At 29.4% G+C, this 20,944-nt stretch overlaps 3 protein-coding genes and 3 long non-coding RNA genes across 7 annotated transcripts; all 6 read left to right on the forward strand.

The window, feature by feature from the left end:
• Positions 1 to 121: 121 nt before the first annotated feature.
• On the forward strand, positions 122 to 2,268 carry LOC108840569 (uncharacterized). Of its 2 annotated transcripts, none has more exons than XR_008938261.1 (2): positions 122 to 560; positions 1,835 to 2,268. It is a non-coding gene; the product is annotated as an uncharacterized LOC108840569 (long non-coding RNA). The 2 variants fall into 2 exon arrangements; XR_001947910.2 differs by lacking the exon at positions 122 to 560 and adding an exon at positions 1,632 to 1,737.
• A 2,143-nt stretch (positions 2,269 to 4,411) lies between these two features.
• LOC130500032 (uncharacterized) lies at positions 4,412 to 5,048 on the forward strand. The gene is made up of 2 exons (XR_008938855.1): positions 4,412 to 4,517; positions 4,615 to 5,048. It is a non-coding gene; the product is annotated as an uncharacterized LOC130500032 (long non-coding RNA).
• Positions 5,049 to 7,191: 2,143 nt separating this feature from the next.
• Positions 7,192 to 7,765, forward strand: LOC130504912 (uncharacterized). The gene is made up of 2 exons (XR_008941481.1): positions 7,192 to 7,297; positions 7,395 to 7,765. It is a non-coding gene; the product is annotated as an uncharacterized LOC130504912 (long non-coding RNA).
• A 1,129-nt stretch (positions 7,766 to 8,894) lies between these two features.
• On the forward strand, positions 8,895 to 9,864 carry LOC108839614 (uncharacterized). The gene is made up of 2 exons (XM_018612367.2): positions 8,895 to 8,987; positions 9,142 to 9,864. Exon 2 carries the CDS (start codon positions 9,160 to 9,162, stop codon positions 9,709 to 9,711), a length of 552 nt encoding a protein of 183 aa, XP_018467869.1. The 5' UTR covers positions 8,895 to 8,987; positions 9,142 to 9,159; the 3' UTR covers positions 9,712 to 9,864.
• Positions 9,865 to 17,668: 7,804 nt separating this feature from the next.
• LOC108841544 (CASP-like protein 1F1) lies at positions 17,669 to 18,730 on the forward strand. The gene is made up of 3 exons (XM_018614298.1): positions 17,669 to 17,847; positions 18,310 to 18,424; positions 18,515 to 18,730. Exons 1-3 carry the CDS (start codon positions 17,669 to 17,671, stop codon positions 18,728 to 18,730), a joined length of 510 nt encoding a protein of 169 aa, XP_018469800.1.
• Positions 18,731 to 19,274: 544 nt separating this feature from the next.
• On the forward strand, positions 19,275 to 20,354 carry LOC108842435 (acyl carrier protein 4, chloroplastic). Its single transcript, XM_018615348.2, has 4 exons — positions 19,275 to 19,480; positions 19,604 to 19,690; positions 19,808 to 19,930; positions 20,012 to 20,354. Exons 1-4 carry the CDS (start codon positions 19,412 to 19,414, stop codon positions 20,141 to 20,143), a joined length of 411 nt encoding a protein of 136 aa, XP_018470850.1. The 5' UTR covers positions 19,275 to 19,411; the 3' UTR covers positions 20,144 to 20,354.
• Positions 20,355 to 20,944: the final 590 nt, after the last annotated feature.

Consider the following 20,944-nt stretch of genomic DNA (forward strand, 5'->3'; position numbering starts at 1 on the left):
TTACTGACTCTGAAATCACCACATGACCTTTCCCCGTATTTTGACTCATTCGCACGGTATCGCAAATCACTTCCTTATAGATGACCCAAACTTTCACTACTCAAGCCCAAGCACGCTTAACTCTAAAGTTCTAAACGGATATGTGACCGAAAAATAAGTCAACTTTGGTGACATAGGTAACCAAATCAATTCTCTTAAGCCTTTCCATATATTATATTCAGGATATTACATTTTTAGTCTTCACTCTGAAATTGCCGTTGTAGTTTGTGGTTGCGTGGACGCATTTCTTATGCTTTCTTGTTTTTTTGTTGTTCAGATTCTTCTCGGTGTGTGGAATGGAATATCATATCATTTTTCTTTTTAACAAATATATGTAAATGAGAAGCCACGAACGTGATCAGTAAAAAAAAGCTTTGGGAAAGAAAACAGGAAAGCCACGAGGTGCGAGTCTCGACTAATGGCCGCATCACTTTCGGTGTATCATCTTTTTATTTAGACGTTTCAATTGTATGCGAATTGTTCTTCAACTTTACGACGTTTCAGTTCTGTATAATCTGGAAGTAAGTTTTTGTATACTTGTGTCTATCGATGATTGTTTATTTAACTTACTTTCCATGATCTCGATTTAGTTTTAGTGTTGTCGTTGTAGTTTTTTTTTGGTTGTAAAGACTCGTTCCTTGTGCTTCCTTTGTTTGTTTGTAGTTGTTAGTTTCAGATTGTCTTTGAGAAGTTTTATAAATGTTTATTAGCAAAAAAATGGTTTATAAATGTTTGAGGAAAACAAGAATAAATGTCATTTTCTTATTTATACATAATTTAATGAATTCTAAAAGAAATGAAAAATATTTTTTATAAGTTAATAGTAAGTTAATAAAAGCTATATTTCCCCATTATAAATTTATAAAAAAATAATGTAAAATAACTAAAAGTGCATGATATGTTTAAGCTTCTCTTAACAAGAAAAAGATGAATCTTCCAATAATTATTACCATTCAATGACATACCAATTATGTTGTATATTGACACTGTTATTTTTATTAAGGGACTGTAACCTAAAACGGGTCATTTTTATATCTAATAAAATTTTGGTGTTAATTTTTATTAAATATGATAATTTTATATAAGATATTTTCATTATTATTATTAATGGATTCTATATCATATATAACAGAAACTCATTTTATTTATAGACCAGTCAATAAAATATTACTTCAGAAAAATTAAAACTTTTTATAAAATACAATCTATTAGAATATTTCATTTATTTTGGTTCAAGCCTTGTTGTGATAACAACTATAGGTTAATATAGGTTCATCTATTAAAAAATCAATATTAATTTTCCGTCTATGAGAAATTAGTAAATAATAAAATTGGTAGCTAATCCATGCCAATCGATTTGAGCTAAAAATAGAATGTTTCAACGTTACATATATGGCTGTTGTTAACTGATATTTTTAGATGGTGATATATTATATTAAAAATAAAATGAAAATTTGGAAAATATTCTTTTAAAATAAAAATATTAGGATAGAAAATAAAAATTAACTAGTCAATCTAATTACAGTTTTTCTGGATCATCACACAAAAAGTTTTCAAAAACTTATATATATGTTCACATGCAAGATTTCTACAACACAAACTAACAAAGCATTTCTTTGCAAAGAAGAATTAAAATGTCAACATCTAAATTTGCTTTCTTTTGTATCGTTTTGGTTTTTTTTGCTACTTTTCATGAATGTATGTAGTAAATAACTTATTTTTTATGATGCTTTATCATTATTATCAAAACTATTATCTTTTATTCTAACTGTTTTAATTTGAAAATTTTATACAGATGTCAATCAAGCCGATGCAGCAGCACCAACATGCACTAGAGCACTAAATTCTGACTGGTGCTGCAGCTTGAAACCAAAACGGTGCCTAGGTAGCAAAGTGGAATGTGACGCAATTTGTAAACCGAGACGCCGTCTTTGAATTTTTCAAAAACAAATTTCTATATTATATATTTCAGTTTTATTCTAATCTAAATAATACATAGAAAGTTCTCTACGGAAACAACTAGTATTGTCTGCTAAAAGACGTTGGTATCTCGTGGAAGAGCTCAAGTTTTTTTCTTTTCTATTTATGACCTTTTACAATTGGATTCAAGAAATTCATATATGTTTCGGGAAAACAAGAATAAAACAATTATTGAATGTTTATTTTTATTTTAGTTTAATGATGTAAAGACTCAGATGATTGAATAAAATAAAAATTAATTTAAAAGTACATTAGAAACTTTATAAATTAATATTTAATTATTTAATAACTAAAAAATAATAAATTTAGCCAGTTCAAGTTGGACCAATTCAAAAATAATAATAAAAATTATATAAGGTACTTTTTGAAAATATTGTGCAAATATATAGTCACGTTAAAATTATAAATTAATAATTAGTATATCAAAGTTTATATAAATAAAACATTTGTTTTAAATTACAAATGACATTTCAAAATTTTTATTAACACTATAAAACATATTAATATTATTTTGTCATACTACATCTAAAACACGTTTACAGTAGATAGTAAATATCTTTTATATATACACCAAACTATTTAATATGAACGAGATGAAAGTCAAAATTTAGTTTTTATTTTTCATTGTTTGGATTTCGGTTTTTATAACACCTTGACCGTCTATGGTTAATGGGCCATCTATGTCCGCTTTCTTGGTCTGTGGACTCCATCTCATCCGACTGTTGGTCTGTTAATTTTTCCAAAGGCTCGAAATCATTGTTTACTGACCCTGAAATCACCACATGACCTTTCCCCGTATTTTGACTCACTCGCACGGTATCGCAAATCACTTCCTGATAGATGACCCAAACTTTCACTACTCAAGCCCAAGCACGCTTAACTCTAAAGTTTTAAACGGATATGTGACCGAAAAATAAGTCAACTTTGGTGACATAGGTAACCAAATCAATTCTCTTAAGCCTTTCCATATATTAGACTCAGAATATTACATTTTTAGTCTTCACTCTGACATTTTCGTTGTAGTTTGTGGTTGCGTGGACGCATTTCTTATGCTTTCTTGGTTTTTTGTTGTTCAGATTCTTCTCGGTGTGTGGAATGGAATATCATATCATTTTTCTTTTTAACAAACATATGTAAATGAGAAGCCACGAACGTGATCAGTAAAAAAAAGCTTTGGGAAAGAAAACAGGAAAGCCACGAGGTGCGAGTCTCGACTAATGGCCGCATCACTTTCGGTGTATCATCTTTTTATTTAGATGTTTCAATTGTATGCGAATTGTTCTTCAACTTTACGACGTTTCAGTTCTGTATAATCTGGAAGTAAGTTTTTGTATACTTGTGTCTATCGATGATTGTTTATTTAACTTACTTTCCATGATCTCGATTTAGTTTTAGTGTTGTCGTTGTAGTTTTTTTTTTGGTTGTAAAGACTCGTTCCTTGTGCTTCCTTTGTTTGTTTGTAGTTGTTAGTTTCAGATTGTCTTTGAGAAGTTTTATAAATGTTTATTAGCAAAAAAATGGTTTATAAATGTTTGAGGAAAACAAGAATAAATGTCATTTTCTTATTTATACATAATTTAATGAATTCTAAAAGAAATGAAAAATATTTTTTATAAGTTAATAGTAAGTTAATAAAAGCTATATTTCCCCATTATAAATTTATAAAAAAATAATGTAAAATAACTAAAAGTGCATGATATGTTTAAGCTTCTCTTAACAAGAAAAAGATGAATCTTCCAATAATTATTACCATTCAATGACATACCAATTATGTTGTATATTGACACTGTTATTTTTATTAAGGGACTGTAACCTAAAACGGGTCATTTTTATATCTAATAAAATTTTGGTGTTAATTTTTATTAAATATGATAATTTTATATAAGATATTTTCATTATTATTATTAATGGATTCTATATCATATATAACACAAACTCATTTTATTTATAGACCAGTCAATAAAATATTACTTCAGAAAAATTAAAACTTTTTATAAAATACAATCTATTAGAATATTTCATTTATTTTGGTTCAAGCCTTGTTGTGATAACAACTATAGGTTAATATAGGTTAATCTATTAAAAAATCAATATTAATTTTCCGTCTATGAGAAATTAGTAAATAATAAAATTGGTAGCTAATCCATGCCAATCGATTTGAGCTAAAAATAGAATGTTTCAACGTTACATATATGGCTGTTGTTAACTGATATTTTTAGATGGTGATATATTATATTAAAAATAAAATGAAAATTTGGAAAATATTCTTTTAAAATAAAAATATTAGGATAGAAAATAAAAATTAACTAGTCAATCTAATTACAGTTTTTCTGGATCATCACACAAAAAGTTTTCAAAAACTTATATATATGTTCACATGCAAGATTTCTACAACACAAACTAACAAAGCATTTCTTTGCAAAGAAGAATTAAAATGTCAACATCTAAATTTGCTTTCTTTTGTATCGTTTTGGTTTTTCTTGCTACTTTTCATGAATGTATGTAGTAAATAACTTATTTTTTATGATGCTTTATCATTATTATCAAAACTATTATCTTTTATTCTAACTGTTTTAATTTGAAAATTTTATACAGATGTCAATCAAGCCGATGCAGCAGCACCAACATGCACTAGAGCACTAAATTCTGACTGGTGCTGCAGCTTGAAACCAAAACGGTGCCTAGGTAGCAAAGTGGAATGTGACGCAATTTGTAAACCGAGACGCCGTCTTTGAATTTTTCAAAAACAAATTTCTACATTATATATTTCAGTTTTATTCTAATCTAAATAATACATAGAAAGTTCTCTACGGAAACAACTAGTATTGTCTGCTAAAAGACGTTGGTATCTCGTGGAAGAGCTCAAGTTTTTTTCTTTTCTATTTATGACCTTTTACAATTGGATTCAAGAAATTCATATATGTTTCGGGAAAACAAGAATAAAACAATTATTGAATGTTTATTTTTATTTTAGTTTAATGATGTAAAGACTCAGATGATTGAATAAAATAAAAATTAATTTAAAAGTACATTAGAAACTTTATAAATTAATATTTAATTATTTAATAACTAAAAAATAATAAATTTAGCCAGTTCAAGTTGGACCAATTCAAAAATAATAATAAAAATTATATAAGGTATTTTTTGAAAATATTGTGCAAATATATAGTCACGTTAAAATTATAAATTAATAATTAGTATATCAAAGTTTATATAAATAAAACATTTGTTTTAAACTACAAATGACATTTCAAAGTTTTTATTAACACTATAAAACATATTAATATTATTTTGTCATACTACATCTAAAACACGTTTACAGTAGATAGTAAATATCTTTTATATATACACCAAACTATTTAATATGAACGAGATGAAAGTCAAAATTTAGTTTTTATTTTTCATTGTTTGGATTTCGGTTTTTATAACACCTTGACCGTCTATGGTTAATGGGCCATCTATGTCCGCTTTCTTGGTCTGTGGACTCCATCTCATCCGACTGTTGGTCTGTTAATTTTTCCAAAGGCTCGAAATCATTGTTTACTGACCCTGAAATCACCACATGACATTTCCCCGTATTTTGACTCACTCGCACGGTATCGCAAATCACTTCCTGATAGATGACCCAAACTTTCACTACTCAAGCCCAAGCACGCTTAACTCTAAAGTTTTAAACGGATATGTGACCGAAAAATAAGTCAACTTTGGTGACATAGGTAACCAAATCAATTCTCTTAAGCCTTTCCATATATTAGACTCAGAATATTACATTTTTAGTCTTCACTCTGACATTTTCGTTGTAGTTTGTGGTTGCGTGGACGCATTTCTTATGCTTTCTTGGTTTTTTGTTGTTCAGATTCTTCTCGATGTGTGGAATGGAATATCATATCATTTTTCTTTTTAACAAACATATGTAAATGAGAAGCCACGAACGTGATCAGTAAAAAAAAGCTTTGGGAAAGAAAACAGGAAAGCCACGAGGTGCGAGTCTCGACTAATGGCCGCATCACTTTCGGTGTATCATCTTTTTATTTAGACGTTTCAATTGTATGCGAATTGTTCTTCAACTTTACGACGTTTCAGTTATGTATAATCTGGAAGTAAGTTTTTGTATACTTGTGTCTATCGATGATTGTTTATTTTAACTTACTTTCCATGATCTCGATTTAGTTTTAGTGTTGTCGTTGTAGTTTTTTTTTGGTTGTAAAGACTCGTTCCTTGTGCTTCCTTTGTTTGTTTGTAGTTGTTAGTTTCAGATTGTCTTTGAGAAGTTTTATAAATGTTTATTAGCAAAAAAATGGTTTATAAATGTTTGAGGAAAACAAGAATAAATGTCATTTTCTTATTTATACATAATTTAATGAATTCTAAAAGAAATGAAAAATATTTTTTATAAGTTAATAGTAAGTTAATAAAAGCTATATTTCCCCATTATAAATTTATAAAAAAATAATGTAAAATAACTAAAAGTGCATGATATGTTTAAGCTTCTCTTAACAAGAAAAATATGAATCTTCCAATAATTATTACCATTCAATGACATACCAATTATGTTGTATATTGACACTGTTATTTTTATTAAGGGACTGTAACCTAAAACGGGTCATTTTTATATCTAATAAAATTTTGGTGTTAATTTTTATTAAATATGATAATTTTATATAAGATATTTTCATTATTATTATTAATGGATTCTATATCATATATAACACAAACTCATTTTATTTATAGACCAGTCAATAAAATATTACTTCAGAAAAATTAAAACTTTTTATAAAATACAATCTATTAGAATATTTCATTTATTTTGGTTCAAGCCTTGTTGTGATAACAACTATAGGTTAATATAGGTTAATCTATTAAAAAATCAATATTAATTTTCCGTCTATGAGAAATTAGTAAATAATAAAATTGGTAGCTAATCCATGCCAATCGATTTGAGCTAAAAATAGAATGTTTCAACGTTACATATATGGCTGTTGTTAACTGATATTTTTAGATGGTGATATATTATATTAAAAATAAAATGAAAATTTGGAAAATATTCTTTTAAAATAAAAATATTAGGATAGAAAATAAAAATTAACTAGTCAATCTAATTACAGTTTTTCTGGATCATCACACAAAAAGTTTTCAAAAACTTATATATATGTTCACATGCAAGATTTCTACAACACAAACTAACAAAGAATTTCTTTGCAAAGAAGAATTAAAATGTCAACATCTAAATTTGCTTTCTTTTGTATCGTTTTGGTTTTTTTTGCTACTTTTCATGAATGTATGTAGTAAATAACTTATTTTTTATGATGCTTTATCATTATTATCAAAACTATTATCTTTTATTCTAACTGTTTTAATTTGAAAATTTTATACAGATGTCAATCAAGCCGATGCAGCAGCACCAACATGCACTAGAGCACTAAATTCTGACTGGTGCTGCAGCTTGAAACCAAAACGGTGCCTAGGTAGCAAAGTGGAATGTGACGCAATTTGTAAACCGAGACGCCGTCTTTGAATTTTTCAAAAACAAATTTCTATATTATATATTTCAGTTTTATTCTAATCTAAATAATACATAGAAAGTTCTCTACGGAAACAACTAGTATTGTCTGCTAAAAGACGTTGGTATCTCGTGGAAGAGCTCAAGTTTTTTTCTTTTCTATTTATGACCTTTTACAATTGGATTCAAGAAATTCATATATGTTTCGGGAAAACAAGAATAAAACAATTATTGAATGTTTATTTTTATTTTAGTTTAATGATGTAAAGACTCAGATGATTGAATAAAATAAAAATTAATTTAAAAGTACATTAAAACTTTATAAATTAATATTTAATTATTTAATAACTAAAAAATAATAAATTTAGCCAGTTCAAGTTGGACCAATTCAAAAATAAAAATAAAAATTATATAAGGTATTTTTTTGAAAATATTGTGCAAATATATAGTCACGTTAAAATTATAAATTAATAATTAGTATATCAAAGTTTATATAAATAAAACATTTGTTTTAAATTACAAATGACATTTCAAAGTTTTTATTAACACTATAAAACATATTAATATTATTTTGTCATACTACATCTAAAACACGTTTACAGTAGATAGTAAATATCTTTTATATATACACCAAACTATTTAATATGAACGAGATGAAAGTCAAAATTTAGTTTTTATTTTTCATTGTTTGGATTTCGGTTTTTATAACGCCTTGACCGTCTATGGTTAATGGGCCATCTATGTCCACTTTCTTGGTCTGTGGACTCCATCTCATCCGACTGTTGGTCTGTTAATTTTTCCAAATGCTCGAAATCATTGTTTACTGACCCTGAAATCACCACATGACCTTTCCCCGTATTTTGACTCACTCGCACGGTATCGCAAATCTCTTCCTGATAGATGACCGATACTTTCACTACTCAAGCCCAAACACGCTTAACTCTAAAGTTCTAAACGGATATGTGACCGAAAAATAAGTCAATTTTGGTGACATAGGTAACCAAATCAATTCTCTTAAGTATTTCCATATATTATACTCAGGATATTACATTTTTAGTCTTCACTCTGACATTGTCGTTGTAGTTTGCGGTTGCGAGGACGCATTTCTTATGCTTTCTTGGTTTCTTGTTGTTCAGATTCTTCTCGGTGTGTGGAATGGCTAATTGTCCTGGAAACTCAAACCAAACTCACATGACCGATTTTTGAGGATGGACCCAATTTTGACACTACATTTAGGCTTTTCCATGGTCAAGATTGAGTTGTCCCGCTCTCGGACAGGCCTCCGTGCTGGAGTGGAGAAGTCTATGCTTTCCTCTCCTGCATTCCATCCACTTGCTGCAAAGGCTGCCACAGGTAGTCTCTCATCCTTTGGGCATGGAGGGCCATTTGGATTAGTTGTGTTCGCCAACATATTTAAGAACCAAAAGAGAAAGTCAGACTCCTCCAAAAGAAAGATTCTTCCTCTAAGGTAAAGCTTTGTTCTTGCTCTACCTGTTTCTTCTCAAATCTAATGTCCATTATTTATCAGTTGAAGAACATTAGAATCAAAACTCAAGAACGTTGAAACGTGCAATGTCTTTGGCTTATGAGATAACATCGCTTACTTGTTGTTGCTCTTTCAGGGAGGAAACCACGAGTCTATGAGTGATGACTGGCTTCAAACAGGGAACTGCCCAATCGCTAAATCCTACCGAGCTGTAAGTGGTGTGGCACCGCTCGTAGCAAAGATCCTGCAACCCCCTCCCGGAATGCAGTACAAGTGTCCTAAAGCAATAGTAGCAGCTCGAGCAGCCATATCAAAAACCGCTTTCGCCAAGAACCTCCGGCCACAACCTTTATCATCCAAAGTACTAGTCATCGGGATGCTGGGGATGGCCCTGAACGTGCCCCTAGGTGTTTGGAGAGAGCACACTGAAAAGTTCTCGGCATCTTGGTTTATAGCTCTTCACGCAGCGGTTCCTTTCATAGGAATACTGAGGAAGTCTGTGTTGATGCCTAAAATGGCGATGGTTTTTACCATAGCAGCGTCTGTTATGGGACAAGTGATTGGGTCAAGAGCAGAGAGGTATAGGCTTAAGTCGGTAGCTCAGAAGAAACTCACGTTGACAGGACCTGATAAAGTAGATGGAAGGTGCGGTGTGATGAAATGGAATCCCATGCTGCTTGAGATAGCAAGTCCTGTTTCTACGTGAGCAGCTAGTGTGGTCTGCTAAAAGCTTTTGGTTTCTTCTTCGACGAGCTGGATATATGTATAGTTGTTTCTATTCTTGTTTCGGCCATTGTATTTGAGAAAGTTTATAAATGTTTGAATAAGGTAAGAATAAGTGTTATTTTTTCTTCTTTTATACACATTCTATAAGAAATGAAAGAAAAATCTACGTCTTCGATTATATATGTATAACAAATTTTATATTTGTCATTTGTTGAATAACATATTTTATTCATATATTAATCCAAAACTTTTACATATTGAAGAGCATATTTTATTCATATATTAATCTAAAAATTTTACATCTAAAAACACTAAAAATGTTATATAAAATAATAACTATTAAAATGTTTCATTCCAATTGACTCAAGCCCTATTCTCATAATAGCTATAAATTAATCTATTAAATTTTACAGATTACTTTTTTTTATCTATTAGACATTAGTAAATAACAAATTTGGTAGCTTAGCCATGGCTAAATTGATTAGCTACATATTGAATGTTTCAAATTACATATATGGTTGTGGTTAATTGATATTTTTAGGTGATGATATATTTTATAAAAACAAAAATGAAAATTTGAAATATCTTTTTAAAATAAATGTTTTAGAATATAAATAAAATAAAACTAATCAGTCAATTTATTTTTATCTTTTTACGGATCATCATACAAAAAACGTTTCAAATACTTATATATATATATATAATTTATTTGCAAAGAAAAAATACAATTTCAACATCTAGATTTGCTTTATTTTGTATCATTCTGTTTTTTTGGTAGTTTTCGTGAAGGTATGTCATATATAGTTACCTTTTCATCCAATATGTTATCATCACATCATTAAAAATGATCATTTTATTTAATTTTTTTTCTTTAATTATACAGGTGGTTACTTAAAAGTTGATGCTCGGGATCATATTGCTATAGATAACACGATTCTAAATGGTGCTGTAACTCAAAACCAAAACAGTGATGAAGCATCAAAGTGGAATGTGACGCGATTTATAAACCAAAACGTCGTCTTTAAAGTTTTCAGAATTTTTTTATCATTATATATTTCAAATATTTCTGTACTTATATTATTCTAATTAAATAATAAATAGCAAATCCTGTTCTACAGGAACAACTAGTGTTGTCTGCCAAAAGATTTTTATATATTTTTTCAAATCGCTCAATTTATTTTTTGGTTTCTGTCTTACTTTTTGCAAGTGTATTTAATAAATCTATATATGTTTTAGATAAAATAAAATAAAACCATAATTAAGTGTTTATTAAATGATGTAAAGACTCGGCTGACTAAATAAAAAAAAGATATAACTTGGAAATAGAGTAGAAACTCTATATATTAATATTTAATAGATTAATAACTACAAATATTAACAAATTTTACAGGCTCGAGGTAGTTCGATTCAAAAAAAACTATTTGATAAGATATTAATTAATTTTTTAAAAAATCTTATGCAAATATAAGTGATTTAATCACAATTAAGTCAAAATATAATTTTTTCTTGACACTATAAAACATATTATTATTTTAACATTTACATCTAAAACATATTTAGTTAGTCATATCATATCATTTTTCTTTTTAACAAACATATGTAAGTGAGAAGCCACGAACGTGATCAATAAAAAAAACTTTGGGAAAGAAAACAGGAAAGCCTTGAATGTTTCAAATTACATATATGGTTGTGGTTAATTGATATTTTTAGGTGATGATATATTTTATAAAAACAAAAATGAAATTTTGGAATATCTTTTTAAAATAAATGTTTTAGAATATAAATAACATAAAACTAATCATCGGTATGCTGGGGATGGCCCTGAACGTGCCCCTAGGTGTTTGGAGAGAGCACACTGAAAAGTTCTCGGCATCTTGGTTTGTAGCTCTACACGCAGCGGTTCCTTCCATAGGAATACTGAGGAAGTCAGTGTTGATGCCTAAGATGGCGATGGTTTTTACCATAGCAGCGTCTGTTATGGGACAGGTGATTGGGTCAAGAGCAGAGAGGTATAGGCTTAAGTCGGTAGCTCAGAAGAAACTCACGCTGACAGAACCTGATAAAGTAGATGGAAGGTGCGGTGATAAAGTGGTGATGAAATGGAATCCCATGCTGCTTGAAGTAGCAAGTCCTGTTTCTACGTGAGCAGCTAGTGTTGTCTGCTAAAAGCTTTTGGTTTCTTCTTCGACTAGCTTGATATATGTATAGTTATTTCTCTTCTTTGTTGGGCCATTGTATTTGAGAAGTTAATAAATGTTTGAATAAGGTAAGAATAAGTGTTATTTTTCTGGGTTTATACACATTCTATAAGAAATTAAAGAAAAAATGATATTTCTATAAATTAATAATGGTTACAATCTCACATTGAAATTATGTTGTATATCGGCACTATCATTTTTGTTACTTTTTCGTTTAATTTTAATGGCCATTTTAGATTTGTGTACACACATAAAATATAATTAATTTTAAATATTTTTAAAATGAAAAATCTTTACCTATACACATAACTATATTTCAACTAATAGAAAAATAAATAAGATAATAAAAAATATATTAACATATAAAGTTAATAATTTTCACATTAAAATTTTAAAACGATGTTTACTTTATAAAGACAATTAAAATGAAATAGAGAGAGCAAATGACTGTCACGTAAAATATGTCATTTTGACATCGAGTAAAAAATTGGTATTATTTTTAGTTAAATATGTAATTTATCTAACATTGTATCCAATAATAGTCTATACTATCGTGATAATTATATATAAAAAAAACTATGTCTTAAATTATATATGTACAAACGAATTTTATATTTTCATATGTTCAAGAACATGTTTCATTCATATACTAATCTATAAAATTTACATCTAAAAATATTAGAAATGTTATATAAAATAAGAAATATTAAAATGTTTCATTCCAATTAACTCAAGCCCTATTCACATAATAGCTAGAAATTAATCTATTAGATTTTATAGATTTTTTATTAGACATTAGTAAATAACAAATTGGTAGTTTATCCATGCATGGTTAAATTTATTTTAGCTACATATTGAATGTTTCAAATTACATATATGGCTGTGGTTAATTGATATTTTAGGGGATGATATATTTTACAAAAAAAAAAAATTCAAAATATCAGTCAATTTATTTTTAGCTTTTTATGGATCATCATACAAAAAAAATTCAAATACGTATATATATATATATATATATATATATGTTCACATATAAGACTTTTTTATCTCACAAAGTAACAAAAAAATTATTTGCAAAGAACAAATACAATGTCAACATCTAGATTTACTTTATTTTGTATTGTCCTGGTTTTACTTGGTAGTTTTCATGAAGGTATGTTATATATAGTAAACTTTTCATCCAATACGTTATCATCATACCATTAAAACATAATCATTTTCTTAAAATTTTAATTTATACAGATGCTAACTTAAAAGTTGATGCGCGGGGACCATATTGCTATAGAGAAAATGATTCTAGATGGTGCTGTACCGCAAAACCAAAACAGTGCCGAAGCATCAAAGTGGATTGTGACGCGATTTGTAAACCCAAACGCCGTCTTTAAAATTTCCAGAAGAAAAATTCTCTAATTATATATTTCAAATAATTCTGTACTTCTATTATTCTAATTAAGTAATAAATAGCAAATCCTGCTATACAGGAACAACTAGTGTTGTCTGCTAAAAGACTTTTATATATTTATTTGAATTGCTCAATTTTTTTTTTGGTTTCTGTCTTACTTTCTGAAAGTGTATTTAATAAATCTATATATGTTTTAGATAAAAAGAATAAAATCATAATTAAGTGTTTATTAAATGATATAAAGACTCGGCTGATTGAATAAAAAAATATATAACTTGGAAATACAATAGAAACTCTATAAATTAATATTTAATAGATTAATAACTACAAAATTAACGAATTTTACCGGTTCGAGGTAGATTGATTCAAAAAAAATTAAACTGTTTGATAAGATATTAATTATTATTTTTAAAAATCTTAATATAGTCATATTAAATTATAAATTAACAATTAATATACAAACGTTTATATAAATGTAAGTAAAACATTGAAATATTTGTTTTAATCACAGTGAAGTCAAATTATAACTTTTTGACACTATAAAACATATTATTATTATTATTATTATCTTATAATTTACGTCTAAAACAAATTTCATTAGTCATATCATATGATATGGAATTTTTTTTTTCTTTAGAAAAAAACATAATGTAAGTGAGAAGCCAAGTATGTGATCAGTGAAAAAATATGTTTGGGGAAGAAAACAGGAAAGCCACGAGTGTCTTGACTAATGGCCACATCACTTTCTGTGTATATTTTTTATATAGACATTTCAATTGTATGCGAATTGTTCTTCAATTTTACGATTTTTTGGTTCTTAAGTTGGTAGCTCAAGACCAGATAAATTAGATGGAGGGTGCGGTTATAAAATCGAATCCCCTGTTACTTGAAGTAGCAAGTCCTGTTTCTAATTAAGGGAGCAGCTAGAAGCTTTTGGTTTCTTATTTGAAGAGTTTGATATATGTATAGATGTTTCTCCTCTTGTTTGGGCCATTGTATTTGAGAAGTTTATAAATGTTTTATGCAAAAAAAAGATTTATAAATGTTTGAGGAAAAAATAATAAATTTTATTTTTCTTAATTTATACATAATTTAATGAATTTTAAAAGAAATGAAAAATTGAACAAAAAAAAGAAAAGAAAAAGAAATGGTTTTTATAAGTTAATAGTTAATAAAAGTTATATTTCCCATTATAAATTTACAAAATTTTAATTTAAAATAACTGAAAATGCATGATAAGTGAAAGCTTCTCTTAACAAAAAGAAAAGATGAATCTCCCAATAATGGTTACCATTTAAATGACATTGCAATTTTGTTGTATATTGACATTATTATTTTTATTGACTGTCACGCGTTATTTTGATACCCAATAATTTTTTTTGTTAATTTTATATATTTCTTCAAAAAATAAATACATATTTAATTTATATACCAGTCAATAAAATATTACTTCAAACAATTTAGAACTTGTTATACAAAATACAATCTATAAGATATTTCACTCCTGTTGGCTCAAGCATTATTTTCATAACATCTATAGATTAATCTATTATAAAATCAAATATTAATTTTTTGTATGTTAAAAAATTAGTAAATAACAAAATTAGTAACTTGCATGCCAATCCTTACAAATTGAATGTCTCAACGTTACATATATCATATATGGTTGTGATTAATTGATATTTTTAGAAAGTGATATATTGTATCTAAAACTAAAATGAATTTTTGGAATATATTTTTGACATAAATATTTTAGGATAGAAAAAAAATGAAATTAAATAGTCAATTTAATTACAGTTTTTTTATGGATCATTGCACAAAAAGTTTTCAAAAACTTATATAAATGTTCACATGTAAGATTTCTACAACACAAACTAACAAAACATTTATTTGCAAGGAAAAATGACAATGTCAACATCTAAATTTGCTTTCTTTTGTATCGTCTTGGTTTTTCTTGTTACTTTTCATGACTGTATGTTGTAAATAGATTACTTTCGCTTTATCATCATTATCAAAATTATAATAATTTATTATATTTTATTCTAAATTAAATGTTTTAATTTGAAAATTTTATACAGATGTTAACCAAGTTGATGCAGCGGCACTAACATGCACTAGAGCATTAAACTCTGACTGGTGCTGCAACTCCACTCCGAAAAGGTGTCTAGGCAGCAAAGTGGAATGTGATGCGATTTGTAAACCGAAACGCCGTCTTTGAATTTTCGAGAAGAAAATCTTTATAATTATATTTCAGATGCTTTCATAATTATATAATTCTAATTTTAAATAATATAGAAAATCTTCTGCGGAGACAACTAGTATTGTTTGCTAAAAGATTTTGGTATTTTTTGGAGAGCTCAATTTGTTTTCTTTTTATTTATGATTGTATGGAATTGTATTCAAGAAATTCATATATGCTTAAGGAAAGCAAGAATAAAACAATAATTAAATTCGTATATGTAAAATAACTGAAAATGCATGATAAGTTTAAACTTCTCTGATCAAAAGAAGGATGAATCTTAAAATAATGTCACCATTTCAGCGACATTGCAATTCTGTTGTATATTGACACTATTGTTTTTATAAAGTGACTACCACGCGTTATTTTGATATTCAACAAAACTTTGGAGTTAATTTTAATTAAATATGTAGTTTTATAAAACTTCTATTTCAGTTAATCTAAAAGAAAATCTATGTTTATATATTATATGTATATATATATTTATTAACGGATTCTATATCATATATTAAATACATATTTTATTTGTAGACCAGTAAATAAAATATTACTTCAAAAAACTAGAACTGTTACATAAAAATATTGCTCAATCAAATCCGACTAGATTATGCATGCACAAAGAAGCGATTAGAACACATGAAGATCAAACCCCTCCTCCATCACTCTGATATGACAGAATCTCGGTTGAGATCCAGAAATTCTCCCCGATGAGTGAAAAGAAGACAGAAGGAAAGATCTACCCAGAAACACAAAAAACAAAGCAAAATATTTAATGAATAACTATTTTTAACTCTATAAATGAATGTTTTTTGTCATTAACTTTAAAAAAACAGTTTCATACTGACTCTGTAAACCACACTAGTAATTTCGCATCCATATAAAGATGAAAGACGGTTGATTCCTAACACTTCGTGCTAGATTATCCATCCTCAAATTCTGCGTTCGTGATATATGAATGATCTGAACTGAGGAAACTTTTTTGTAGGGTATTGATATCTTCCAAATAACTTACAAAAGTAGGGCATTCTTCTAATTCTGAAACCATTTTCACCAATTGAGAACAATCTGTTATAAACGTGATCCGAAGCTGATGTAAATTCTTCATACACTCTATCGCTTAAAATAGCGCCTCCACCTCCGAGTGAAGAAAGGAGAGACTCGCCCGAACATTTTTGTCTCCATCAAACCATTCTAAAGTGTTATACCAACATTTTCCTGAGAAGATTTTATTATCCTTTCAAGAGCAATCTGTAAAACACCACCTCTGCATGTTGTGCTTTCCTCTATAAATGAATGTTTAGTTCAGAAAAAAAAATTATAGGTTAGTTTTAAAAACTGTTTTTTCCTGTCAACGTCACATATTGATTTTTTTCTCACATATTAAGTTTAAGATGTTTAAAATCATCTGATAAAAATCAAACTGATGAAGAATAATAAAAAAAAAAATTTACCAAAAAAACATATTACACAATTTGATGTAAATGAATTATTATTTACAAAGATCAGTTATTACTAGTCAAATTTGTTATAAATAATAAAATCTGTTACATTTTATGAAATATCAACAAATAGGTTAAAAATATAAATTATGTCCTTATTTGGTTCATTTGGATTGCCCAAGGATTTTATTTTTAGTTTCTAAGAAGAATTGTGATCTTCGTTGTTTTTTAACCAAATCTGATCTTAATTGTTGCTAATTATCTAATAGTTTTTCCATAATACCAACTACTATTAAAAATCACGTCTGTAAACAAAGATGTGTTACCAAATTTAATGTATTCAAACAGAAAGTGCCCATCTGTTTAGACAGAGGATTCGATCATCCAACGGCCTCAAATGTCTTGTTTCGCAATCTCACCCACATGCTATTTTCCTTTAAATTCTCTGCCTCTGTCCATCTCTTCTTTTCCAACCCATCTACTCTTCTCCTTCTCCTGTCTTCGTTGAATTTTGGGGATCTTACACCACAGCAAATAACAACACCGCCAGCTATATATGTCTTATTTGTCCTTTTGGTTTTGATCTTTGTAACAATTAATAAGGAAAGTAAAAGCTTGAATCTAAGTTACAAAAAAAAAAAACTTGAATCTGAATAATAATGGGAGACAATGGAGGGAAAAGAACGCCGTCAATGAATCTTGCGGTTCAATTGTCGATGAGAGTGTTAGCCATTGGCACAGCATTGGCCTCAATGGGGCTCATGATTACTAACCGTGAAGTTGCCTCTGTTTATGGCATTGCTTTTGAGGCTAAATACAGCGACTCATCAGCCTTTAGGTATTCTCTATTGCTCATTTCATCAAGGTGCACATACTGATCTAATTAGTGAAATAAAAGATGGTGAAATTAAGCAACATCAATCTGCGTCATGAAATTTCACTAGTTTACATTAAAAGTATGTTGGAGAAATAATTCACAGATTTTCGTAGGAAAAAATGCAAAAAAAATTGAAAAAGAGAAATATTTCTCTACTAAGACGTAGGAATGTATGTAAATAATAAATTCATTCTTAAATTTTTCATGTCTCATTCTTCCACATGTCGCTTATCTTTAAACCCTTGTTTTGCCTCGTGATTAATACTAGCCAAAACGGAAACCTCAATCCGTGTAGCCAAAACGGCAAAACCATTACCATTTGTAAACACAACACTGATTGTTACAATAAAGTAAGAGATCGAGTAATGAGGACATGCATGCATGCAATGAAAGTATATATGTAACATTTGTTACGTTTCGCAGGTATTTGGTGTACGCGGATATAGCTATCTCCGCCGTGACATTGTTCACGCTCGTTTGGGCATGTTTAGCTGTCCGTAGAGGAGGGCTTGTTTTTGCACTCTTCTTCTTTGATTTGGTAACTACTATAATCCATTTTCCAATCTGATATTTGATATGGATATTAGAAATATGAACGTTTTGAGATGGGTTTGGAAATGTTGTACAGCTGGCGACGTTGACGGCCATGTCAGCTTTCTCTGCTGCCACGTCGGAGGGTTACATTGGAAAGTACGGTAACACACACGCCGGTTGGCTTCCGATCTGCGGATATGTACATGGTTACTGCAATCGTGGGACTCTCTCACTCGCTTTTTCCTTTGCCTCTTTTCTCCTCTTGTTCATCCTTACTGTCCTAAGTGCCTCCGCTGCTCGTCATCACTGAGATTATTTTGTTTACATCTTATATTATACAATTTCTAAGTTACAAAAATAAAAATAAAAATATTATACAATTTCTAATACTCTTTAAGATTCTTCAATCTTTCTTATTTGCTTAGATTTTATAAGACGGATTATTACAAAAAGAAATTCTATGATTGGATCGGTGTATTATTTATCAGTGAGTTATTTGTTAGTATTTTATTTTACTTTACTATGATACTCCCCATACAAAAAAAATGGAGAAAACAAAAGATACTACTACTCCCAGAAAAATATCATCATCACTGGATATCTCCTTGTTGACAAAAAAAAAATACAATGCATCTCTCCAAAGAAAATTTAAACAATATCCAACCAAGAACCAATAAGGGCCCGTTGAGGTAACTTGTATTTTGGTTTGGGCCTGTCCTAATTGCAAACATGTGACAGAATTCACTTGACAGATGTGGGACCCATAGCAACATGTGCCGAAGATAGGCCTCAATCCCCAAGAACAAACCTAGGCCACAAAACAAAAAGAATTGTGCTGGCGTCTCGTAACACGACGGCGTATAACTCTGCATCCAAAAAGAAAAAAAGATTTTCTCTTCTTAAGAGATTACACCTTATCTAACTCGAGTTTGCAATAGGAGAAGCCATTTTTTTCTGCCCCTGACCTGTATACTGAGCTTCATCTCCTCCAATGGCTTCTTTGTCAGCAACTTCTCTAAGCTTCAAAGCTCCCTCCATACAATCGACCAGAATCTACCAGGTGTCTTTACATCTTCTTTTCTTGAAGACTCGATATATAAGTTATACATACACACATCTATTGTTTGTCATTTCCACTTAATAATATAGTTAGTTGACCGCATCGAATACTGTTAACCATCAGGTGTTGAGGAAACCCTCGAGTTTTCAGTCTATCTCATTTGGTCGTTTCCAGTCTTCAAAGAGCCTTCGTCTTCAAATCAGTTGCGCTGTAAGTAAAAGATTTCTGCAGTAAAAAAAAAAAAAAGATTTCTGCAGTGCTAAAAGTTGAATTCTGTGATAAAATGTCGACATGTAACATGTGAGGATGATTGATGGATACATACAGGCAAAACCAGAGACAGTGCAGAAAGTGAGTGACATTGTAAAGGAACAGTTGGCTTTGTCTGCTGACACTGCGCTCACTGCTGAGTCCAAGTTCTCTGCTCTTGGCGCCGATTCTCTTGACACAGTATGTTATAATACTCTCTCTGTTAATGTGATGTTGTGTTGTTATTTACTCATTAGTAAGGTCGGGTGAAAATGGATGCAGGTGGAGATAGTGATGGCATTGGAGGAAAAGTTTAACATAAGTGTGGAGGAAGCTGATGCTCAGAACATTACGACGATTCAAGAGGCGGCTGATTTGATTGAGGATCTTGTTCAGAAGAAACCTGCGGCCTAAACTCCCCCGGTTTAACGCAAACCGGCTTTCTTTTCCTTTAGACCTTTCTTGGTTTCGGAGCATTTAATTAGACCGTATGTCATTTTATTTTTCTTCTTCTGGAAGTTAAGATCATTGGATGTTGACTATGAGAAAACTTTTGTTGGTACGTTGAGATTGATTTGATTGGTCTTTGATGACGAATATATAAACGTGATCTGTGTCGCTACTACCACATGAATTTAGCTTTTCTATTCAATATGACATGGCTTTGTTAGTTGTAGTTAAACTTTCCTTCGGAGATTGAACAAGGGGAGTTGATTTCTGGTAATGAACTACTATGGTAGTATAGGAGCTATGGCCAAAGACGAATTGGTTTAGTGATTAAAATTCTTAAATTATCTAATAGAGATTTTACAAGTCAGATTCAAATTTGATTGGAAGGAATCTAATCTCCAACAACAAATTAAATTGCAAAAGTTTGAATTTTAATAGTTTCAAGGATCCAAGACCTCTTTTGACCATTTAAGAAAAAAGAAACTATGAGATATATTAAACAGTATGTAAAACAATAGCTTACTCAAAGTAAAGTTTGTGTTGGATATGTAAAAACATTGCCACTAAACCTACTCCATCATTGGTCATGATAATGGCACGGTTAGTAGGCTAGGGTGGTTCTATAAGGATCAAATGGAAGTCGAAAGATTTGGTTTACAAGGATGCCGGAAGAGCTTATCAGCTCTCCATGCAGAGATGGAAGGACTCATATGGGCCTTATTTTGTCTACGAGAAGTACAATGTACTGGGATCCATATGGAGACG

Source organism: Raphanus sativus, chromosome 2, assembly GCF_000801105.2.
Source record: "Raphanus sativus cultivar WK10039 chromosome 2, ASM80110v3, whole genome shotgun sequence".
Classification (NCBI taxonomy): Eukaryota; Viridiplantae; Streptophyta; class Magnoliopsida; order Brassicales; family Brassicaceae; genus Raphanus; species Raphanus sativus.

Coding starts and splice junctions, on each gene's coding strand:
- LOC108839614 (XM_018612367.2), top strand. CDS start 9,160: ATGAGTGATGACTGGCTTCAAACAGGGAACTGCCCAATCGCTAAATCC.
- LOC108841544 (XM_018614298.1), top strand. CDS start 17,669: ATGGGAGACAATGGAGGGAAAAGAACGCCGTCAATGAATCTTGCGGTT. Junction 17,848..18,309: donor AGCGACTCATCAGCCTTTAG/GTATTCTCTATT, acceptor TACGTTTCGCAG/GTATTTGGTGTACGCGGATA. Junction 18,425..18,514: donor CACTCTTCTTCTTTGATTTG/GTAACTACTATA, acceptor AATGTTGTACAG/CTGGCGACGTTGACGGCCAT.
- LOC108842435 (XM_018615348.2), top strand. CDS start 19,412: ATGGCTTCTTTGTCAGCAACTTCTCTAAGCTTCAAAGCTCCCTCCATA. Junction 19,691..19,807: donor GTCTTCAAATCAGTTGCGCT/GTAAGTAAAAGA, acceptor GGATACATACAG/GCAAAACCAGAGACAGTGCA. Junction 19,931..20,011: donor GCGCCGATTCTCTTGACACA/GTATGTTATAAT, acceptor AAATGGATGCAG/GTGGAGATAGTGATGGCATT.